The sequence below is a fragment of the Paroedura picta genome, chromosome 1 (genome assembly GCF_049243985.1).
Source record: "Paroedura picta isolate Pp20150507F chromosome 1, Ppicta_v3.0, whole genome shotgun sequence".
Lineage (NCBI taxonomy): Eukaryota > Metazoa > Chordata > Lepidosauria > Squamata > Gekkonidae > Paroedura > Paroedura picta.
The window spans coordinates 80,227,762-80,249,245 of NC_135369.1; the positions used below are offsets into that span (position 1 = coordinate 80,227,762).

Genomic DNA, 21,484 nt, shown 5'->3' on the forward strand with positions numbered 1-21,484 from the left:
GACTGGAGATGTCCCGGAGGACTGGAAGAGAGCAAATGTTATTCCGATCTTCAAAAAAGGGAGGAAGCAAGACCCGGGAAACTACAGACCAGTGAGTCTGACCTCTGTTGTGGGGAAGATAATGGAGCAGATATTAAAGGGAGCGATCTGCAAACATCTGGAGGACAATTTGGTGATCCAAGGAAGTCAGCATGGATTTGTCTCCAAAAGGTCCTGTCAGACCTACCTGGTTTCCTTTTTTGACCAAGTAACAGGTTTGCTGGATCGGGGAATTCGGTTGATGTCATTTACTTGGATTTTAGTAAAGCTTTTAACAAGGTTCCCCATGATGTTCTGATGGATAAATTGAAGGACTACAATCTGGATTTTCAGATAGTTAGGTGGATAGGGAATTGGTTAGAGAACCGCACTCAAAGAGTTGTTGTCAATGGTGTTTCATCAGACTGGAGGGAGGTGAGTAGCGGGGTACCTCAGGGCTTGGTGTTCGGCCTGGTACTTTTTAACATATTTATTAATGATCTAGATGAGGGGGTGGAGGGACTACTCAATGAGATCTGAACACAATGAAAAAATGGGCAAATGAGAACAAGATGCAATTTAATAAAGATAAGTGTAAAGTTCTGCATCTGGGTCTGAAAAATGAAAAGCATGCCTACTGGATGGGGGGTACACTTCTAGGTAACACTGTGTATGAACGAGACCTTGGGGTACTTGTGGATTGTAAACTAAACATGAGCAGGCAGTGTGATGCAGTGGTAAAAAAGGCGAATGCCATTTTGGGCTGTATCAACAGGGGCATCACATCAAAATCACAAGATGTCATAGTCCCATTATATACATCAACCTATGAAGATAGGTTGAGGGACTTGGGAATGTTCAACCTGGAGAAAAGGAGGTTGAGAGGGGACATGATAGCCGTCTTTAAGTATTTGAAAGGTTGTCGCTTGGAGGAGGGCAGGATGCTGTTTCCATTGGCTGCAGAGGAGAGGACGCGCAGTAATGGGTTTAAACTACAAGTACAACGATATAGGCTTGATATCAGGAAAAAAAAATTCAGAGTCAGAGTAGTTCAGCAGTGGAATAGGCTGCCTAAGGAGGTGGTGAGCTCCCCCTCACTGGCAGTCTTCAAGCAAAGGTTGGATACACACTTTTCTTGGATGCTTTAGGATGCTTAGGGCTGATCCTGTGTAGAGCAGGGGGTTGGACTAGATGGCCTGAATGGCCCCTTCCAACTCTATTATTCTGTGATTCTATGATTCTATGATTCTACCCCTCCCATCCAGAGGGATAGAGTGACTTTCCTGCCCAATAGTCACATGATGTGGGAAGAGTTAGCACTCCTCTCTCAGTTCTTTTTCTGCTGCCGGTAGGAGAGGACATAACACAGCAAGCTGTGTATTGTGACAAATTTTTAATCTGAGGTGGACTCATTTAAGTCTCATTCTGATTAGATTGCCAGTATGGCGCTTTAAAAAAAATGTCAGGAGCACTGTGCCAAAATGGCACAAAATGATGGTCACACAAGTTGCCTTCTATGCCTTGGTGAAGGACATATCACGGGTTTGTGTGTGGCTTGTAAAAAGCTGACAACTAAAACATGCGATGGCAGGGCAGCACATCTCAAGGCACATTCCCTTTATGAGAAAATTCTGTTTCTCAGCAGGATCTGGAAGCTGGTAGGGCCTTGTTATCCCAGCCCCAAACTCCTTCAATCGCCTCTCTGCCACCTCTGCCCACTGAGGGTCAAGGAAATGAGTGCCTGGGTCAGTGGACAACCTCTGAACCGCCTCCAAAAAAACATAAGAAAAAGGCAAAAGCATCTCTTGAAAAATGGCCTGACATACTCCCGTGTCAACAGGGATCACAACGGCATCAACAATTGCACTACCTGCTACCCCGATACCATACACCTTCAGTGTCAACAACCTCCCAACTACCATGATCTGAACAACGGAAAAGATGCTGATTTTGACATTGATCCGCTCTTGGCACCGATCCACCGCTCACTGTCAGTGACACAATATCATAGAGACAGCCGGCATTGAGGTCCCTATTGGCTTCACCGCCAGTTTGGTCATCTGGTCCTAACAATGACATTCTTTTGCTTCTGGCCCAGGATGCCGAGAATCGTCACTGATCTTTGATGCGTTCATCGGTTCAACGATTGCCACCATGGGTTTCCTTACCTCTAATGCTTCCCCCTGATTGGGATGGCTGGAGTCAACATTGGCAGCGCTCGACTCTGTATGTTCCTTTGGCTGCATGAACCCTTGGGCGTGAAACTGGTTGGGATTAATTCGGTGATGAGAAACTCTCTTCAGTGCCTGGAATGGACATTGCTAGAGATAGGAATTCTGATGTTGAGTCTGAGTTGCTGTTGCCAAATTCTCTTGAGGATACTGTGGGAGTACCATGCAATAACTCACCTATGGATAATCTGCGTCTGTATTCTGAGTAGATAATCCATATTGTAAAGTCCCTAATACTAGAATATTTGGCCATAGATCCTCAATGATAATATAATGTATATTGTGTTTGCCCTAGGATCGGGATCAGTAGATTTACCTGTTATTAGTGGTATTCAAAACGTTTTTTCACCTCTTTGGAAAAACCCAGCTATAATTGCAGCTTCCTCCAGAAAGTCAGAAACTATGTATAAGGTAATGAACAGGATTGTTTACTTTTTTGTCACTCTGAAGCTAACTCTATAATTTCAGCTGTTCTTCCCTCTAGGGGATTAGGGAATATGCATTCTTCTCCGTCTGATAAAGAGGGGAGGAAAACTTATTTGATGGCCAGAATGATTGCCAAGATTCTTTGAATATTGGATTATCAGGTGATTCTGAGCAAATATCATACCTCTCTCTGAGAGAGAGTGACTGCTAGATTCTATGCCTTTAACCTAGAGACCTCAGGTGAAGGCACTGATAGATGAAGCTATGAGATTTACCAAACAACACCTGAATGCAACCTGCCATCAAGCAGATTGCCACACAAGGCAATCCATCGCCATTCCTGGCTTTGCTCTTCTACGCTGCCCAATGATACCAGGGCTAGAGTAGGAATCCTCCCATTTGAGGGAAAGGAGGAGATATGGTCTCTATGTTCCAAGGGGGCAATAACATCACTGGGTGACAACCCTTTGTCTTGTCGGTGTTACTCATGCTGTTTTGCCATAGACAAGAGGGATGGAAGAAAATGTTCTATTTTAGACCTTTGGCAATTAAATAAATTTGTGCATGTTAATAAATTCAGGATGCTCTCTGTTCAGGAGATTCTGCCTTTCCTGCCTCTAGGAGAGTGGTTTGCTATGACTGATCTCCAAGATGCATACTTCCTTGTGTCTATACATCCACACTGTAGAAAGTACCCACATTTTTTTTACAACTTAATAAATTATGAGTTTAATGTTCTACTTTTTGGGATGGTGTCTACTCCCAGGGTTTTTTTCTAAATGTGTATCAGTAGTGGTTGCCCATCTGAGAATCAAGCAATGTGTTATATATCCTTGATTAGATGATAGGCTCTTTGTGGGGCCAGATGCTGGGATACTTTCACGAAACCTTACACTAGCCCAGCATACTCTTATGAACCTGAGTTTTATCATAAATGAAGACAAATCACAACTTACTCCATTCCAGGTCGCAGGTTTTATTGGGGTACACCTTGACTCTAATATTGCTAAGGTGTCCCGTTCCTTACTCCAGAGCATGAAAGATTATGAGTCTGGCAACTTGTTTTACCCTATGCAGACATCATTCAGCCAAAGAGATACAAACCTTGTTGTGTCATATAGCTTCTATTATAGCACTCACCCCATATGCTCATCACCATATGTGGTTGATGCAAAACTGGTTTCTTCAGAAGTTTAATCCCCTGCGCGATTCAGCGTGGTCCAGACTCTCCCATTATCAGGGCCTTACGTAGATCACTTTTATGGTGGGTTGACTGTAATAACTTACTCCATGGAATGCACTTTGGGGTTCAGAATCATGATATCATGGTCTATACCAGCGGTCCGCAAGCTTCTGCTTGCGCGTTTGCATGCGCGTTTGCGCCGCTGCCATTCCGGCGGCCGCGGCTTCCCCTCCCAGCCCCTCCGGGTCGCAAGCAAGCTTCTCTTCCCTCCCCTCCCGAAGTGAGAAGCTTGCCGGTCCGCGAGCTAATCGGCCGCTTTGGCGGCCGATTTGCTCGCGGCCTGGCAAGCTTCTCGCTTCGGGGGGGGAGGGAAGACGGAGCCGCGGCCCAGAGCCGAGGCCTTCGCAGCCCGGCACCGGGCCGCGGCCCGCGGGTTGGGGACTACTGGTCTATACTGATGCTTCCACAGAGAGCTGGGGAGCGCATTTGGCAGGACATGTAGCCCAAGGTGAATGGACTTATAAGAAAACCCTGCTGCATATAAGTACTTCAGAACTTGGAGCTATTAAATATGCTGTCATCTCTTTTACAGGATTCCTGGCTGGTCAGTGGGTCTTGTGGCCACAGACAACACAACAGCCAAATGCTATGTAAACAAACAGGAAGGTACTTCATCCCTAAGACTATGCCGGGAAGCTGCCGACATATGGCATAGAGCAATTGGACACAACATACACATAGAAGCCATGCATATCTCAGGGAAGCTCAACTCTATCGCAGATATTTTAAGCAGGCATTCGCCAGGCAATCCAGAGTGGTCCATCAGGACTGTATACATTCTTCCCATTTTCGAGGGTTGGGGGTTTGTGAGTATAGATTTATTCACTTCCAGTGTAAATGCAAAGTGCCCTGTATTTTGCTTGAGAATGGGGTCAGACCCACAGCCCATTGGAGATGCATTCTAACGGAAATTGTCTGGATACTATTTCTATGCCTTTCTTCCAATAGGGCTTCTAACAAGGTGTCTAGTCAGGCTGTGCAATGACAACTCACATTGTACCCTAGAGCTGTGGTCCCCAACCCCCGGACTGGGACTGGTCCGTGGATCAGTTGGTACCAGGCCACAGTTCCTTCTCGTTCTCCTCCCTGGCTGCTGCCTTGGGGGCTGCCCTGCCACTCTGCCGCTGGCTCACCTTTGGTGCTCTCCAGTGGCCGCCATGGCTGGGGCTCCTGGCATGGCACTGCACAGCTGCTGCTGGCAGCGCCTCCCAGTGGGCAGCGGGCAGTCAAGGGCACTGGCGGGAAAGCAAGTGTTGCAGGGGCTCAGGCGGTGCTGACGACGTCCCTTGACTACCCCCCATGCTTCAGTAAAATTGTCAAGCATTGACTGGTCCCTGGTGATAAAAAGGTTGGGAACCACTGCCTTAGAGGGCTCCCTTTTGCTCATAGAGTATGTGGTACTTCTTACTTTGGTAGATAACACAGGACTCCATAACTCTCCCCGGTCTACCAGGGGGCACATGCAGGGGCACATCTTCACCCAGATGTGCAGCATCTCCATTTGCAAGTGTAGTTGATCCTCCCCCAGATCCTTTAACCATGGGCATGTGGGAGGTTCTTACTTCATCACATAGATTATCTACTAGATGTTCTTATGAGTATAAGTGGAGACATTTTCAATGATGGGCAGGGGACTGGGAGGTGGACCCCAGAACTTGTGCTATGCAAACAATTCTGGAATATTTGCTTTCTTAGAACATTCAGGTTTAGCTGTTAGGTCCATTAAGGTACATTTAGCCACTATTTCTGATATGTGTGACCTGATTGCAAGGAATTCTATTTTTGCCTCTTGTGAGGCTAAAAGATTTATGAAAGGTTTGTACAGTATGTATCCGCCATTATAACCCTGACACCTCAATGGAATCTATCTCTTTTTCTTTCCAGATTAATGTATAAACCATTTGGACTAGATGACCCATGAGATCCCTTCCAACTCTATTATTATTACTCTATTATTACTCTATTATTCTATGATTCTATGAATCCTTAGCTACAACAGACTTAGCGTCTCTTTCTTACAGAACATTATTTCTTGTAGCTGTAACATCAACCCAAAGAGTGGGGGAATTGACAGCCCTATCATGTGATCCACAACTAGCTGTCTGGGTAACTGCTGCCACCACCTGGCTAAAGCACAGGGCCACAGCTGGGGGGAGCCAGGACCCCTAGCTGCCCCTCCACACACCTGAGGCCTCACCTCTGGGGTCTCTCACAGCCCCAGCTCCTCATCACTGTGAGGGATGAGATATTGTAAGGGTTCACCCCTCTGTATTTTCCCTTTGCACTTCCGTTAGCGTTTCCGAGGTGGATCAGAGAACCATGGCGCATTTCCAATTTATAAAAGATTTATTTAAAAATAGGTTTTAAAAAAGCAATTCTTTAGGACAGCACAGAGTTAAGCAAAAGAGACCAAAAGAAAATGGATGAAAGGCAGTCCTTCTGTCCCTCTGCTAAACATACTCTATCTGATGTTAATTACAGGACAGGCACCTTTGCTTAAAGATATTCCAAAGTCTTATTGCCTTGCTCATATGTCCAAGATGACCTCTCCTTCCAAAAGCAGGCTCCTTCCCTCATGATCAGTAGGCAAAGACCACCAACCAAAAGCCCCAAAGACCCTTCCTTCCTGTGCTCAGGATCAGATATCCTCTCTGGTCCCCTCCCATAGGAAGCCCTTCACCTTGGAATTCTGAGGAGAAGCTCTTTCTCCCCCCCCCCCTCTTCCAGGTTCCTGATTTCTAGCCAGGTAAATTAACATTTGAAAGGAAAGGTGAATAGGGGTTTAGCAGTCGGCTTGCTGTAGTGGTTAGGAGCACGGACATTTAATCTGGCGACCCAGGTTTGATTCCGCGCTCCCCCACGTGCAGCCAGCTGGGTGACCTTGGGCTTGCCACAGTACTGATAAAGCTGTTCCGACTGAGCAGTAATACCAGGGCTCTCTCACCTACCTCACAGGGTGTCTGTTGTGGAGAGAGGATAGGAAAGGCGAATGTAAGCCGCTTTGAGATTCCTTTGGGTAGAGAAAAACGGCATATAAGAACCAACTCTTCTTCGTTTTCCTCCTTCCTCCTCATTCGATGAACAGTGGTTACAGGTAACTGCAACCTGGTTTTCCAGCAACTCACAGAGACAAACAGATCTGTTACAATAACCAGTGTAAAGAAATGGAAGAGAACAAAAGAAAAGGAAGAACCTACAGTTTTAGAAAGTGATTTGAAAGCTGCACTGAAAGCAGTTGGGAGAAACAAATCACCAGGAGTAGATATTAATAGAGCTATTCCAAGACACAAAAATGGAGTCTATCGAAATTTTAACAATTCGTGCCAACAAATATGGAAAGCAATGCAATGGTCCATAAATTGGAAACACTAAGTTTACATTCTAATTCATAAAAAAGAGATATTAAAGACTGCAGCAACTGTTAGACTACCACATTGATTTCTGGCACAAGTAAAGTCATGATCAAAATCTTACACTGAAGACTGTTACTATATATGGAATGATAAATGCCAGATGTTCAAAATGGATTCAGAAAAAGTAAGAGGCACTAGAGATTATATCTTGTTGCATAATAGTTTGAAAAGTTCAAATAATTTTCAGATTAAGTGGAATAAAAAAATTGGGAATGTCCTTAATAAACAAAAATGGAATTTTTTCCCCTAAGGGATTAAACTTTGCAATAAATTTAACATTAAACGAAAACATGCTAAAATTATATATATGTGGCATCTTTTACCATATATATTACAAAAAATATATATAGATCAAAGGAGGAAGAAAGTAGGTGTTGGTATTGTGACAAAGAGAGAGATGACTTTTTTCCATATGTGGCGAGAATGTCCTAGAGCCCTTTTATACTGGAACAGAGTGGTTCAAATTATATCAAATAGTCTAAACATAAAGATACCATTCAACTCAGAAAATATATTACTGAATTATTTACCAGAAATACAAACAGAGCAACTCTCTACAGTACTTCACATGCTAAAATTAGCAAGACTTAATTTTGCTAGATACTAGAAAGAAAATAAATCTCCAGAGTTAATTACTTGGCCTAATAACATCAATGAGACTTATTTATTAATCAAATCAAATTAACATATATTCAGAATAATAAAGATATGAAAAAAGATGTATTGTGGGATCAGGAAAACTCCAGAATGAGGGGTTTACTTGGAAAGATATATGTTGATCAAGTTCTGGAATGGGTTGTAGAGGGAGTTTGTTAACAAACTGTGTAGTTTGTTAAGAGGTGGTCATTGTGGCGGATTGATTATTAATGTTGAAATAGTTTACTTTTTAAAAAATGCTTGATGAATATACATTTTGTTGAAGGGGGAATTTGGTGCATGTTTTATAATGGTTTTTTGAGAGCATTTTTCTTGGATTTTGGGTGATGGTTTTGTGTCTCCTTTTTGATATGTATGTATGTTTGAATTTTAAATATATGTTTAAAAAGGATTATATTGCAGACTTAAATTGGTTACTGGAGCATACAAGAAAATAATAGATTACAGCAAAGCTTTTGACTGTGTAGATCATAGAGTTATAGATTCATAGAGTTGAAGGGGCCATACAGGCCATCTAGTCCAACCCCCTGCTCAACGTAGAATCAGCCCAAAGCATCCTAAATCATGGAATGAAATAGTTGGTTTTAAAAGAAATATCCATTTTGGTGCACAACCTATACTTTGGACAAGAGGTTATTGTTTGGACAAAATATGAAGGGCAGAATGGTTTTCAGTTAGCAAAGGTATCAGAGAAAGTTCTATTTTATCTTCCTGTCTCTTTAGTCTATATGCAGAAAATATAAGGAAAGGTGGATTAGATTTAGATGAAGGTAGATTGAAAATTGGTAGAAGGCAAATGAGCCACTTGAGATATGCAGATAGCATCGCATTATTGGCAAAAAATAGTGACGACTTGAATCGACTACTGTTGAAGTTTAAAGTAGAAAGTGCCAAAGCAGGGCTACATCTGAACATCAAAAAGACAAAAGTAATGACCAGTGGGGAATTATACAATGTTACGATTGACAGTGAAAAACTGAATTGTTCTGGATTTTCTATTCTTGGCTCCATCATCAAGCCAAAAAGAGTCTGCAGCCAAGAAATCAGATTGAGACTGAGAAGGGCAACCATGAAGGAGCTAGGAAAGATTCTTAAGATTAGGGATATGTTGCTGGTGACCAAGATCAAGTTAATTCATGCCATGGTGTTCCCCATTACTATGTACAAGTATGAAAACCTGAGAACGAAGAAAGCTGACAGGAAGAAAGTTAATTCCTTTGAAATGTGGTGTTGGAAGAGAGTTTTATAGATACCATGGACCACCAAAAAGACAAATAAGTGGGTTCTAGTCCAAATCAAAGCTGAACTCCCCCTAATAAGATATTTTATCTAAATTTTGTAATCTTAGAACTATTTCATTATCTATTGAATGTCTCATGCAATTTGACTGCATTACCATACTGTGTAAACTTTGAACGTCATCAAGAAAGGGGGGCTATGAATTGAATAAATAAATAGAATTATTAAATTGTTTTAAGAAATATCATTGATGTGGAAGCTGAAATTGCCCTTAATGGAAAGTTTGAAAGATGAACTAAGCTGGAGGTTAAGTGGTTAAACATTTAACAATTCAAACTTAAAACTTTTAATAAATTCTGAACAGATGATATGTTTTTGGCCCTCCCCCCCCAAACTGGCAGCTTTTAGGCCGTCTAATTGGCTTCCCAGCTTCATAGAGTAATTACAGCTTCAAGCAAACTTTGTCATCTGTGGTTCAGAATGGTGTAAGATAAACAAAATGTTTTGAAATACAGCTTGTAGTTAAGAGTTATTCAGGAGATTTTAATGTGACTATGTAATTTATAAAGCAATGTAATTTCATGTGAAGATGATACTATCACAAATATTTTTGAGTGTGCTGTTGTTTTGACCAAAGAATTTCAGGCTCTAGTTTATGAAATTATTTTTACGTTCTAGAAATAATGTCAGTGGTTCAGAAACTCAGCAGAATTTTTCCTTATGCTGGTTAGAATGTAAATATAAAGCTATACTTCCAGGCTGTAGATAGCTGTCAAGCTGGGTCTACCTGTTATTATTGGTCATCTTTCAGACAGTGGAACTCTATAATATGAGTTTTTTAATTAACAGCTTTTAAAATACATTTGGTTTTTTGTACCTACAAATGTGTAGAAAAGATTATTGTAGTTTTCACCAGCTTATGATCCAGTTTTGGCTTGATTATTCTGAATAGAGTCAACAGTTTAATCCACTCTTAACCAGTTTCTACATAAATAAAATTACAAAATCATCTAACTATGCAGCACTAGTGTAGCTAGTCAATATCTTAACAGACCCAACTCAGAGAAGCTAATAAAGCACCTGCACTTTAATCCATTGATATCAGAATGCCATGCTAACAGTGTCCCCAAATCGTGTACATATGGAAAGAGTCAACCATTGCATACTGATGCTAAAACATCAGTCCCATGCACAGCATAAAACTGGTGAAAGAACAAAGGAAACACAGCACCCTTCATGACATAGAAGACTGTAGTATGCCTACAGCAGCCTTGTAACTATCATGTTGAGGCACTCTGCACATATGGATTTTAATCCCTGCCTGTGAACACATGCCCTTTTTATAGAAAGGCATAACGAAAATGATTGGATACTCCAGTCATAACACCCAAGTACCACCATGGTTTACTTGGAAAAAAGAAATTCTGACAAAAAGCTCTTCTCCCCCTTCCAAATCCGTTCACTAAATGTTCATACTTAAGTGTGGGAACAGAGCACAAGCTAGAGTGGTTTTGGCATTCTCTCTGTCTGGTGGTTTGCCTGGTGCCTACTATACTGCCCTTCATGGGGCCTCTTGAGAAATAGTATGTACATTTTTTTAAAGAAATAAATACCAACTGACCTTCTTTCTACCCCTGACACATCCCCAGCAGCACCCATTTCTACAGTGGTACTATGATTACACGTCAGAGTTAAAATTGTACTGATGCAACTTGAAGTTACAGTCCTGTAGCATCTTAGTTGCTATCCTAATTCCTGGGCTGATGCATCTTAGGGATTGCACTAACTGCTGCAATGCTCCTGGGTTGGTCTTTTTCCTGGTCCTTTTCCTGGCAGGTCAGAGCAATGTGCTGGCATTGCACTACAGAGATACACAGGCATAGCGTCTAGTTGTGTCTCAGTGTATCCCCCCCCCTCCCCGATTGCAGTATAAAGAAGAAATAGTTTACTTATGAGCCTGAAGCCTGTAGAGGTCAGAGGGATAAACTGTTTTCCTTCTTTTTTTAAAAAGAAAAAATGGAAATTAGGTTTTCATAAAACATTTGCTGTGGTGAGAAGTCATGTAAAATTAATTGATTACCAAAGCTTTATTTTTAAAGTGTGCTGCACTTATTCATCTCAATTTTTTGGCATTCCAATTAAATCTGTTCACTCATACTTACCTGTTGACCTCTCCAAGTCTTTTAAGAGCTTTTGTACTAGCCAGATTAAATGCTCACTCTTTGGTAACTAAGAGGGGTTAGTTTTTGCACTTACTTTACTCAGAACGAATTTGCTCCTGTTCTTTAGGCAAGATTTGATACTGTTACACACATTCTCCTGGAGTGTCTGTTGCATAAGTATGTTTGAGTTTGTATATAATGTATACACACATATATATGTTTATATGTAAATGATAATGTATAAATGTATTTATAATTTAAGCAAAATAGTACAGCATGTTTTTAAAAAACTTTCTTTTTTTTAGAATGCCAGCTAATGAAAACAGAAAGACCAAAACCAAATACATTTATTATCCGATGTCTTCAGTGGACCACTGTGATAGAAAGGACTTTTCACGTAGATACACCAGAAGAACGGTGAGAAATAAAGCCAAGTGAGGATACTTGTCGTGTAGGTTAAGTTCTATGAATAAAAGATTCACCATATCTTATATTTCAAGAGCCTAATTAAGACTTTTAAAATGTGATTTTCCCTACAAATTTTGTGTGCATTTATTTTAAAACATGGACACATTGCATAAGGTATTCCTAATTTATAACTAGCATCTCATATATTTCATTTCTGCTTCCAGATATTTGAATGTTATCACTTTTTTTGAAATACAGCTTGTTTTAGACCTAATTAAATTACTTTGGTGTGACTTTGGTGCAGTCCCACATGTGATGCTTCACATCAGGTCTGCCGTGGAGTTTTCTTAAAGCTTCTAAAATTTATGGCTGCATGCTCTCCCCTCCCTTGTGGCACAGAGGAGCATCAGGCTCCATTCCCATCCAAATAGTCCCGGGAAAAGGGGTGTGAGGGAGCACTCTGCCATTGTGGAAAGAGGGCATATCATAGCTTCATAGAAGAATTATTCAGTGAAATTGTATGATTTCCATAATACTCTATAATGAATTAGATGGCTTTTAAAAAGAAATGATGCTGTTGCGGCACCAGAATGACACATAATGATGAGCATGACCAGTACTTCATGTGCTTGGAGGAAGGGAACAACGTGTCTTCTTATCAGGCATGTATCCTCTTTACCCCAGAGGAATGAAAAGAAAGTACTATCCACCTTTGGGAGAAGTCACTTGGAGTTCTGAAACTTATGGATTCTCCTCAAAAAAGGGTGGAACCCCTTCAGTGATCTCCATGCCATTTCTGCACTCAAAATCTGATAACAGAGAAACAGCCTATAAAGAAAGCAAAAAAGATATCAAAGCCTTTGACTTTCTGCTGCTTGACCCCAACAAACTGGCACTGATGTGACATTGAAACCGCCTATCCAGGACCTGGCAGAACACCGACAGTCCCTTTCTCTTGATGTCAATCTCAGATTTCCTTGACATCATGATGACTCACCTCACCATTGATCGCCATTGACTTGAAATTGAACTTTGGTGTCTCCATGTTGTTCGCCATTGGGATCCTCTCCAACCTGAAGATCTCAATCCCTTTGATGTCAAAGCTCAAACAGTCGATGATGTCACCACTCTTCTGATGAAAGTAGGACTCATATCCAAACACCTCGTACTCCTTCCCCTTCTATAACTTTGAGTGTGTACCAGTCTTCAGATGAGGATGTGACTGAGTTAATCACCTGTGCACAGAAGACTTCTTTAGGTAAGCCAACACCAACCTCTGAGGTGAGCACCTTGCAGTCATCACAATGGAGCTCTTTCCAGCAATGTGATCAGGTCCCATCATAGTTCATATCCCAGGGAATCAAAGTGACCTTTCTTTTATCCCTTCCTGGCAACCACTTGCACTATCTCTGCCAGAAGAGCAGCAGAACAGCACAAGACGCAGTGGTGCCCTAAGCAAATCCTAAAACATAAGCAGAACAAGACTTGTTGAATGACTCAAAATGCACCTCTATCCCCATGTCTGATGACATAGTGTGAGAACCTACACCTATTTCTCCTACAGAGGACCTATATTCTGAACAACTTATTAGAATGGCCAAAGCACAGGAGATTGAATACATCTTCAGAACCTAGAGTTGTAGATCAAATTATGAATGTACTGTGCTTGTCTGATCTTGGGCCTATAGCTCTGCCAGTGGAGAAAGGCTTTCTAGAAATTGCAAGAAACATAGTTTAAACCAGCCTCCAGTCAAGCTTCCACTAGGAAAATGGAAAACCTTTGCCAGATTAGAAATGAAGAATGTGGATTTCCATTTCAGCATTCCTCAGCTAACTCTTTTGTGGTGGAAGTTCTTTCATCCAAACAGAGCAGGAATGTATTCAGTACCTCTTGATAAGGAGGGTCATAAATTAGACCTCCTAGGGCAAAAAGAATTCAACGAGCTAATTTTAATCCAACTATGGCTTGGTATCAGGAACAAATGCTTCAGCACACTGAGACACTTCAAGATTACAAGAAAAATTAGGCACATGCTTTAAAAGGGGAAGGGATAAAAATGGGCAAAGAGGAACTTAATTGTGTCATGACATGTTGCAGATGCATGCAGCAGAACTATGGCCTTTGCAGTAGTTGTAATGTTATTCCTGGTTGAGACTGTTGGCCCTACCTCCAGACATTAGGGCCTTCATAGACAACCGTCCCTGCAAAAGAAAGACCCTCTTTAGTGAAAAGGAGAATGTGGTGCTTGACAGAATCCATAAGAATAGACTGACAGTCAAGTCTCCGGGTATTAATTCCTAGCAGCTCAGGAACTTCAAACCTAGGTACTTCCCCAGACAATCAAGTATCAGTTCAGGAAGTCATACTGGTTTCTACCTGCCCAGAATCAACAGCATTATGATTGATTGATTGATTGATTGATTGATTGATTTATAGACCGCCGTTCCCCACTTTGGGCTCACGGAGGTTTACATCACCTTTAAACAGCCCCGTGGCGCAGTGCGCCACGGACTGAATAAAACAGTAAGGGCTGTGTGGGAAGAGTTAGGGCGGGCCCTGTCCGGGATAAACACTCGGAGGGGCCAATCAGGAGCTGCGAAGCAGCTCCTGATTGGCCCCTCCGAGTGTCCATCCCGCCCCATTGGCTGCTTCACCCGCCCAGGGAATCTGCCCGGCTGCTCCAGACAGCCACGGGTGAGGGGTGGGCTGCGCCGCCTTCTCCCGGCCGGCGGAGCGGCCCCGCCGCATCGGAGATGAGGCGAGGCCGCTCCGCCGGCCGGGAGAAGGCTCGACAGAGCCTCGGGTGGGGGGTGGCCCGGGCAGCCTTCTCCTGGCCGGCAGAGCAGCCTCGCCGTGTTGGAGACGCGGTGAGGCCGCTCCGCCAGCCGGGAGAAGGCTTGACAGAGCCTCGGGTGGGGAGTGCCCCGGGCAGCCTTCTGCCAGAGAGCCACGGGTGGGGAGAAGGCTCCAGAGAGCCACGAGTGGGGGGTAGGCCTTCTCCCAGGCCATCCAGTGCCCATTTCATTTGCATGTGAAATGGGCTTTAAATCTAGTATAACAATAAAAACAATAAAACATCCAATAAAAACACCCCAACTTAACATCTTGCAGTGGCAATAATAACTCTAATCCCTCCCCTTGTTCAGCATGGTGGGAAAATGACATTTAATGAGAGTGGGAGCCAATCCAATAGGTCTTAATTGGCAACTCAACATTGAAAGTCTCAATATTATACCCCCTTTACTGCCAACACCCAATCTGGGTGGTAATAGTATAGGTAGAAAGGGTGTCAAAAGGTAATCTCCCAGACCCCTCATCCAAAGGAATGGCACCCCAATCACTAGATAGATTCTCACAGTTTTCAGAAAGGCTTTCCTTTCCTTGTTCACACACCGTTTGAATTCAGCTATACAAAATGCTTGGGTTTTGTTTATAATAAAGTTTGAATACTTTATGGGCTTTAAATCCACTCCTTGTTTTGAATTCAGTCCTGGAAGAAATGCCTCCAGCTTATTTTTTCAGCAAGAGGTTCATCATCTCCAAAAGGGAGCTGTGCAATAAGAAACCCCTCCCCCCACAAGAACAGTCAGAATTTTACTCCAATTACTTTTTGATTTACAAAAGGGGAGGTGGAGTCAGGCCTATCTTAGACCTCAACAATTTTAATAAGAATTTGATCATCTGTAAAGTTCATATCTAACTTTAGAAGATTACTTCCCCTTCATCGATAAAGAATGTTGGTTTGCAGTCCTAGGATCTGTACTTCTACATTACTCTTCATGAGACTTGCAGAAAACTCCTAAGATTCAGATTGGAAGGTCAGTCTTATCAGTATTCTATGCTGCTGTTTGGTTTGCCATCTATCTCGAGTGTCTTCACGAAATGTTTCTCAATGATTTTAGCTTACTTACATTTGAAGGGCTGTTTGATCTACCTTTAATTGGATGACTGGTTGCTCATTGGGGAATCAAAGTCACACTCACATCACATATAGTATTAACAATAGACTTCTTGGAATAGTTGAGGGTTGTCAGAAACTTTCCTCAATCCATTCTAGTCTGTGCCAAGGATGTGGAGTTCATTTTATCTTACACAGAACGTATCTCCCAGTGAGTAGACTTAGGAAGATACAATAATAGGTGTCCAGATTTTCTCACACAAGATTCCAAAATGTTGTCCACATTTAGAAACTGCTAGGTGGCATGGCCTCCACCACAGCTGCAATTCAGCTTGCGAGACTTCACATACATCCCCTGCAGAAGTGATTCTAGATGGGGATGAGACCCTCAGTGGCAGAAACACTATTCCTAGACCGATTCTTAGATTCCTGTCCTGATGATGACTAGATTCCAGCCTCATAAAAGGAGTGTCTCTAGCAGTTCCCTCCCCCAATCTTCATCTGTTTACAGATACTTCTCTAAAAGAATGGGGAGCTCACTGTGGCTCAGTTTGTATCAATGAGCACTGGAAGCCTGTTGAATCAAGACTTCACATTAATGCTTAGAACAGTTAAGATATACACTTTTTCAGATATCATTGAGGGAAAAATGCTATTATTCATGGACAACAAAGTGACCCAGTCTCAACTTTACTCTCAAGGTAGTTTCCCCTGTCTCAAGCCATAATCCTAACAGTGTTCTTCCAGGAACCTCAATCTCCAGCACATATTAGATGTGAGGAAAACGTTATTTTATTTAAATCTATCTGCAGTATTTGCTTTAAAAACCTTACCAATGGGAAAGCAGTCTCATCACAAACCCTGTCTAGTTGGGCAAAAACTACAATAAATATGTCATACACTAGAAGTCATACACAATGTCATACATTAAAAGCACATTCAACAAGGGCTCAGCCTTTAGATACCTGTCCATTGACTTGGTCCTATCTACTGATGTACATCAAACACTATTCAATCGACACTATTCAGTCACCTGAAACTCAACCCCTCCAAGACGGAGGTCCTGTGGTTGGGCTGTAAGGAGGCAGATCAGGAATCGCACTTACCCTCTCTGGCCGGGATGCAACTTAATATCGCGTCTCAGGTCAGGAACTTGGGGGTGACTATTGATGCCTCACTAACACTCGAGGCACAGGTTAGCAGGTAGCTGGCCAGGCATTTTTCCACCTTCGCCAGGCCTGGCTACTAGCACCATATCTGTCCTCTGAACACCTAGCCACAGTGATCCATGCGACGGTCACCTCCAGATTAGATTTCTGTAACTCGCTGTACGCTGGCCTGCCTCTGGGCTTGATCTGGAAACTGCAACTAGTCCAAAATGCGGCTGCTAGGGTCCTCACAGCTACACTGTGGAGGACCCATATCCAGCCAGTCCTGAGGCAGCTGCATGGGTTACCGATTATATTCTGGATCAGGTTCAAGGTTTTGGTTTTGACCTTCAAGGCCATCCGTGGTCTGGGCCCAGCATATATGAGGGACCAGCTTTCACCCTATATCCCCCGCAGGGCTTTATGCTCAGCAGGGGCCAATTTATTGGTTATCCCTGGTCCCAAGGAAGCCCGCCTGGCCTCTACCAGGGCCAGGGCCTTTTTGGTCCTGGCCCCGACCTGGTGGAATGAGCTCCCGGAAGAGCTGAGGCCCCTGCGGGAATTACCAGCATTCCGCAGAGCCTGTAAAATGGAGCTCTTCCACCAGGCCTACGGTGAGGCCGGGTGGTGAGGAGGATCAGCCCCCCCCCCTCACAAAATCTGGCAGTAGTGAGTGCCAGCTCCCTCCACCTCCCTGTAGCTGAGGCTGCGGAGACTTGATGATTAGTACTATGCCATCTATTGTTGTTATTGTTGATTAATTGGTTGTTTTTCACTGCAATTTTATGTTATTGTTATGGATTTTAGGGGATGGGATTTTATGTGAGCCGCCTAGAGCCTTCGGGGGGAGGCGGGATATAGATAAAATAATAATAAAAATCAATTCCAGGTGCTAGGCAGCTGTTGGAAAAGCAATTATCCCTGCTTAATTACTTACCTAGAATCATAGAATCATAGAGTTGGAAGGGTCCTCTTGGGTCATCTAGTCCAACCCCCTGCACTATACAGGACACTTACAACCCTATCGCTCATCCACTGTAACCTGCTACCCCCTTGGATCTTCACAGAATCAGCCTTTCTGTTAGATGGCTATCTAGCCTCTGTTTAAAAATTTCCAAAGATGGAGAACCCACCACCACCCGAGGAAGCCTGTTCCACTGAGAAACCGCTCAAACTGTCAGGAACTTCTTCCAGATGTTTAGATGGAATTTCTTTTGAATTAATTTCATCCCATTGGATCAGGTCCATTCCTCTGGGACATAGAATCATAGAATCATAGAGTTGTAAGGGACCTTCAGGGTCATCTAGTCCAACCTCCTGCTCAATGCAGGAACTCACAACTACCTGCCCACCCATGGTGACTCTAATTTCATTCCCAAGTGATCCCTCAACACAAAATCTCCAGAATCCAGCCTGGCCTGGAGGAAATTCAACTACCATCCCACAGTAGCAATGAGCAATTCCATAGGTATGCAAGGAAGGGTCACAAGAGACAAACACTGGAACATTCTTTCCTGCCCACCCAGTCACAATCTGCCTAAGTTCATAAAATCAGCATTTCTGAGAGATGACTATCTAGCCTTTGCTTATAAACTTCCAAAGAAGGAGAACTCACCACCTCCTGAGGAAGCGTGTTTCACCGAGGAAGCGTTCTGTCGGGAACTTCTTCCGGGTGTTTAACTGAAACATCTGTGGTAAGAGAGAGGTTGCTAGTCTCCCATGTGGACTACGCAGAAGACACGATGATGAAAACATGGCTGCATTCACTCATAACTGATGTTCATCAAGTGCAAACACACATCTCTCCCTCCTTTCCCCTGCGGGCCATGTACCTTATTCTCAATCTCCATAGCAGCGGAAAGAAGACTGAGGGAATAGTGCTTTCCCTATCTCTCTCACAGGACCATTTGGGAAGGAACAAGAGTTTTCAGCTCTTCTGTGCTGAATGAGAGGGGGAAGCACACAGCTGTAAATTCTAGAAATGTTTAGAAAACTCTATGACAGGTCTGCTCTGAAGCAGTCCCATGTGTGCCTGAACAGAAGGCACTTGGTGAACATCATTCACAGGTAAGTGTAACCATTTTCTGCTTATGAAAGTGAGATGTTGTGATAATAATTAATAATTAACAAGTAATGCTTTTTACAGAAGAAGCTGGAAGAAAGAATTTATATCTAATGTAATATTGTGATTTATTGTAATTCATGATATGGTGAATTTTGGTATGTGGTGTAAATTTTGTGTAAATAAAATAAAGTAAATCTTGTCATTTAGCTTCTCTTTTGCTACTGTACAAAAGGTCTCTGAACCACTGCATTCAGAAATTTAAGTATAAAGTAAAATATTTTTCACCTTGCTTTTCAATATATTACTTGGAAGTAAATCCCATTGAAATCAGTTAATCAATATGTATTTTGCATCACTGTGATACTAAATTAAACTGCTTGTATAGTACAATATCTATTTCAGAAAAAGTTATGAACGTTTTGGGGCTGATGTAGTCAGTCCCTCATGCAAGCTGTTAATCATGGAGCTTCCAACATGTATAGTTCTCTGTGGAAGTGTGAACAGTTGCGGAGTGGTTGGTAGTGGGAAGCTTGCACAACCAAAATAGGAGTGTTTAAAGAGAATGCAGCAGATACCTAGAATGGTCAGTTGAAACCTTAATTCAGAGGTCTCCAATGTGGTGCCCATGGACATCATGGTGTCCATTGAAGCCTTTCTTGCTGCCCACCAAGTAATTTTAGAAACTGACAAGGCCAGGTGGGACTTTGCCCAACAAGCGTTTTGAGTAGCTGTGCAGCTTAAAAATTAAATAAATATTTTATTTAAATACTGTTCTTTCCTGATTGGCTAAGAGAGATTGACAAATAAAAACTCATACAAAAACATTTCAGCAGCAGCTGCCACCACAGCACAAAAATCTTCACTGTGTGGCTAAAGTTAGCTACTTTGTCTGGCTTTCCCTCCTATGGCATTTATTTTATGGAAGCCATTTTGTGGCTGTGCCTGCCATGCTGCATCAGAATTCCAAAAGTGACCGTAATCTGGAAAAGGTATAGTATAAGATACCAGTACTTGAACTTTACAGTTGATGTTTAGCAAATGAGAGCCCCAAGCTAAAAGAGACATTTACATTGCCATGAAAATTTTATTTGAATTTTTAGCGCCACTGCTCACTCAAAGGGTCTCAATGATTGTGCCTATATATGTGTGCTTACATATGTTTATCTTTTGTAGCTCATGCTGGGATCTGCCGTCATACGCAGTTGTCTGGATAATCACCTGTTATTGACTTATATATTTTTGAAAGATACTTATTAATAAATATATCTTGCTTTGGATAGGGAAGAATGGACAGAAGCCATTCAAGCAGTAGCTGACAGGCTTCAAAGGCAGGAAGAGGAAAGAATGAATTGTAGTCCAACATCACAGATTGATAATATAGGAGAAGAGGAGATGGATGCATCCACAACTCACCATAAAAGAAAGGTATGCCACAGTATAACTTCTGGCACTCCAAAAAGAAATTTTAAAACAATAAAATATAATTTTTTAAACTATAGAAGTCATCATTAAGTGCTCAGTTCTTATACAGGTGACAGAATAACAGAGTTTAGGGATTGTTCCCAAAGACAACACTCTATTCCACAGTAACTTTGTAGGTCCTTAACTATAGCTTATTTTTGTGGTGGAATTCAGCAGCGTTTTGTGATCAAACAGAATGAAGGTAGGAGGGGGATTCATATATTGTCTTCTGTACTGAGTGGAAGAATAGTCTATTTAGTACTGACATGAGTGTGGATTGCTACATATGCTGTATTGTAGCAGCTAACTGAAAACTTACCAAACAGTAAAAACTGCAGATGGAAACAGTTTTCAGAAACCAAAGTGTAGGATAGACTTTTCCTAAAACTAATAATGACTGGTAACTTTTCTGTCTTGGTAGCATAAGGGAGCAATCCTGAACACATTTACTCAAAAGTAAGTCCCATTTTATTCAGTGGGGCTTATTCCCGGGAAAGTTAATGTTGTCAGATTTTTGTTTTGTTATTTGTAAAGGAACATGTTAGAGAATCTTAATATGTAGTGCTAAAAATAATAATCAGTGCTCTTTGGGTATATGTTCATATTAATTATCTGTTCACATTTATTATCTGTAGTACCAAGACAATTTTATTTACCTTTTTTGACATTTTAATGGGAAAAGCATTATTAACTAATATATTGAAAAGATATTAAAGTCTTCTATATTCAGCATTGTACTATATACTGTGGCTATACTACAACTTTCTTGATCCAAAGACACATAAAATAGTATTCTTACACTTTTCTAATATAGTTTTTTACCGTCATAAATATATTGCATATTGTTAATGTTACACATTATCTTTGTCACATATTTCTATGCCAATGCCAATAATTTTTGTACCAGGGACTCTCTTTATAAGGATAATCAGATTATGAAATAGAAAGATGAGTTTGAATTCCAAGGAGTAAATTTTTAAAGGAAATAAAATATATGGCAATTAATTTAAACAAAAATTGCTTTGTCATCATTAACTGAATTTTTGCCAGTAAACATTTTCCTTATGTGAGCCTAAAGTTATTAATTTCATATTCTGGTTCTGTTGCTTATTAA

At 41.8% G+C, this 21,484-nt stretch overlaps 1 protein-coding gene across 7 annotated transcripts in view; it reads left to right on the plus strand.

Moving 5' to 3' along the window:
• AKT3 (AKT serine/threonine kinase 3) overlaps positions 1 to 21,484 on the plus strand; it is a 221,104-nt gene that overhangs the window by 112,346 nt on the left and 87,274 nt on the right. For all 7 annotated transcript variants that reach the window (XM_077344810.1, XM_077344802.1, XM_077344821.1 and 4 more), the window contains 2 exons: positions 11,695 to 11,806; positions 20,190 to 20,334. In XM_077344810.1, coding sequence (XP_077200925.1) covers positions 11,695 to 11,806; positions 20,190 to 20,334 — 257 coding nt within the window. The remainder of the gene's footprint in view (positions 1 to 11,694; positions 11,807 to 20,189; positions 20,335 to 21,484) is intronic.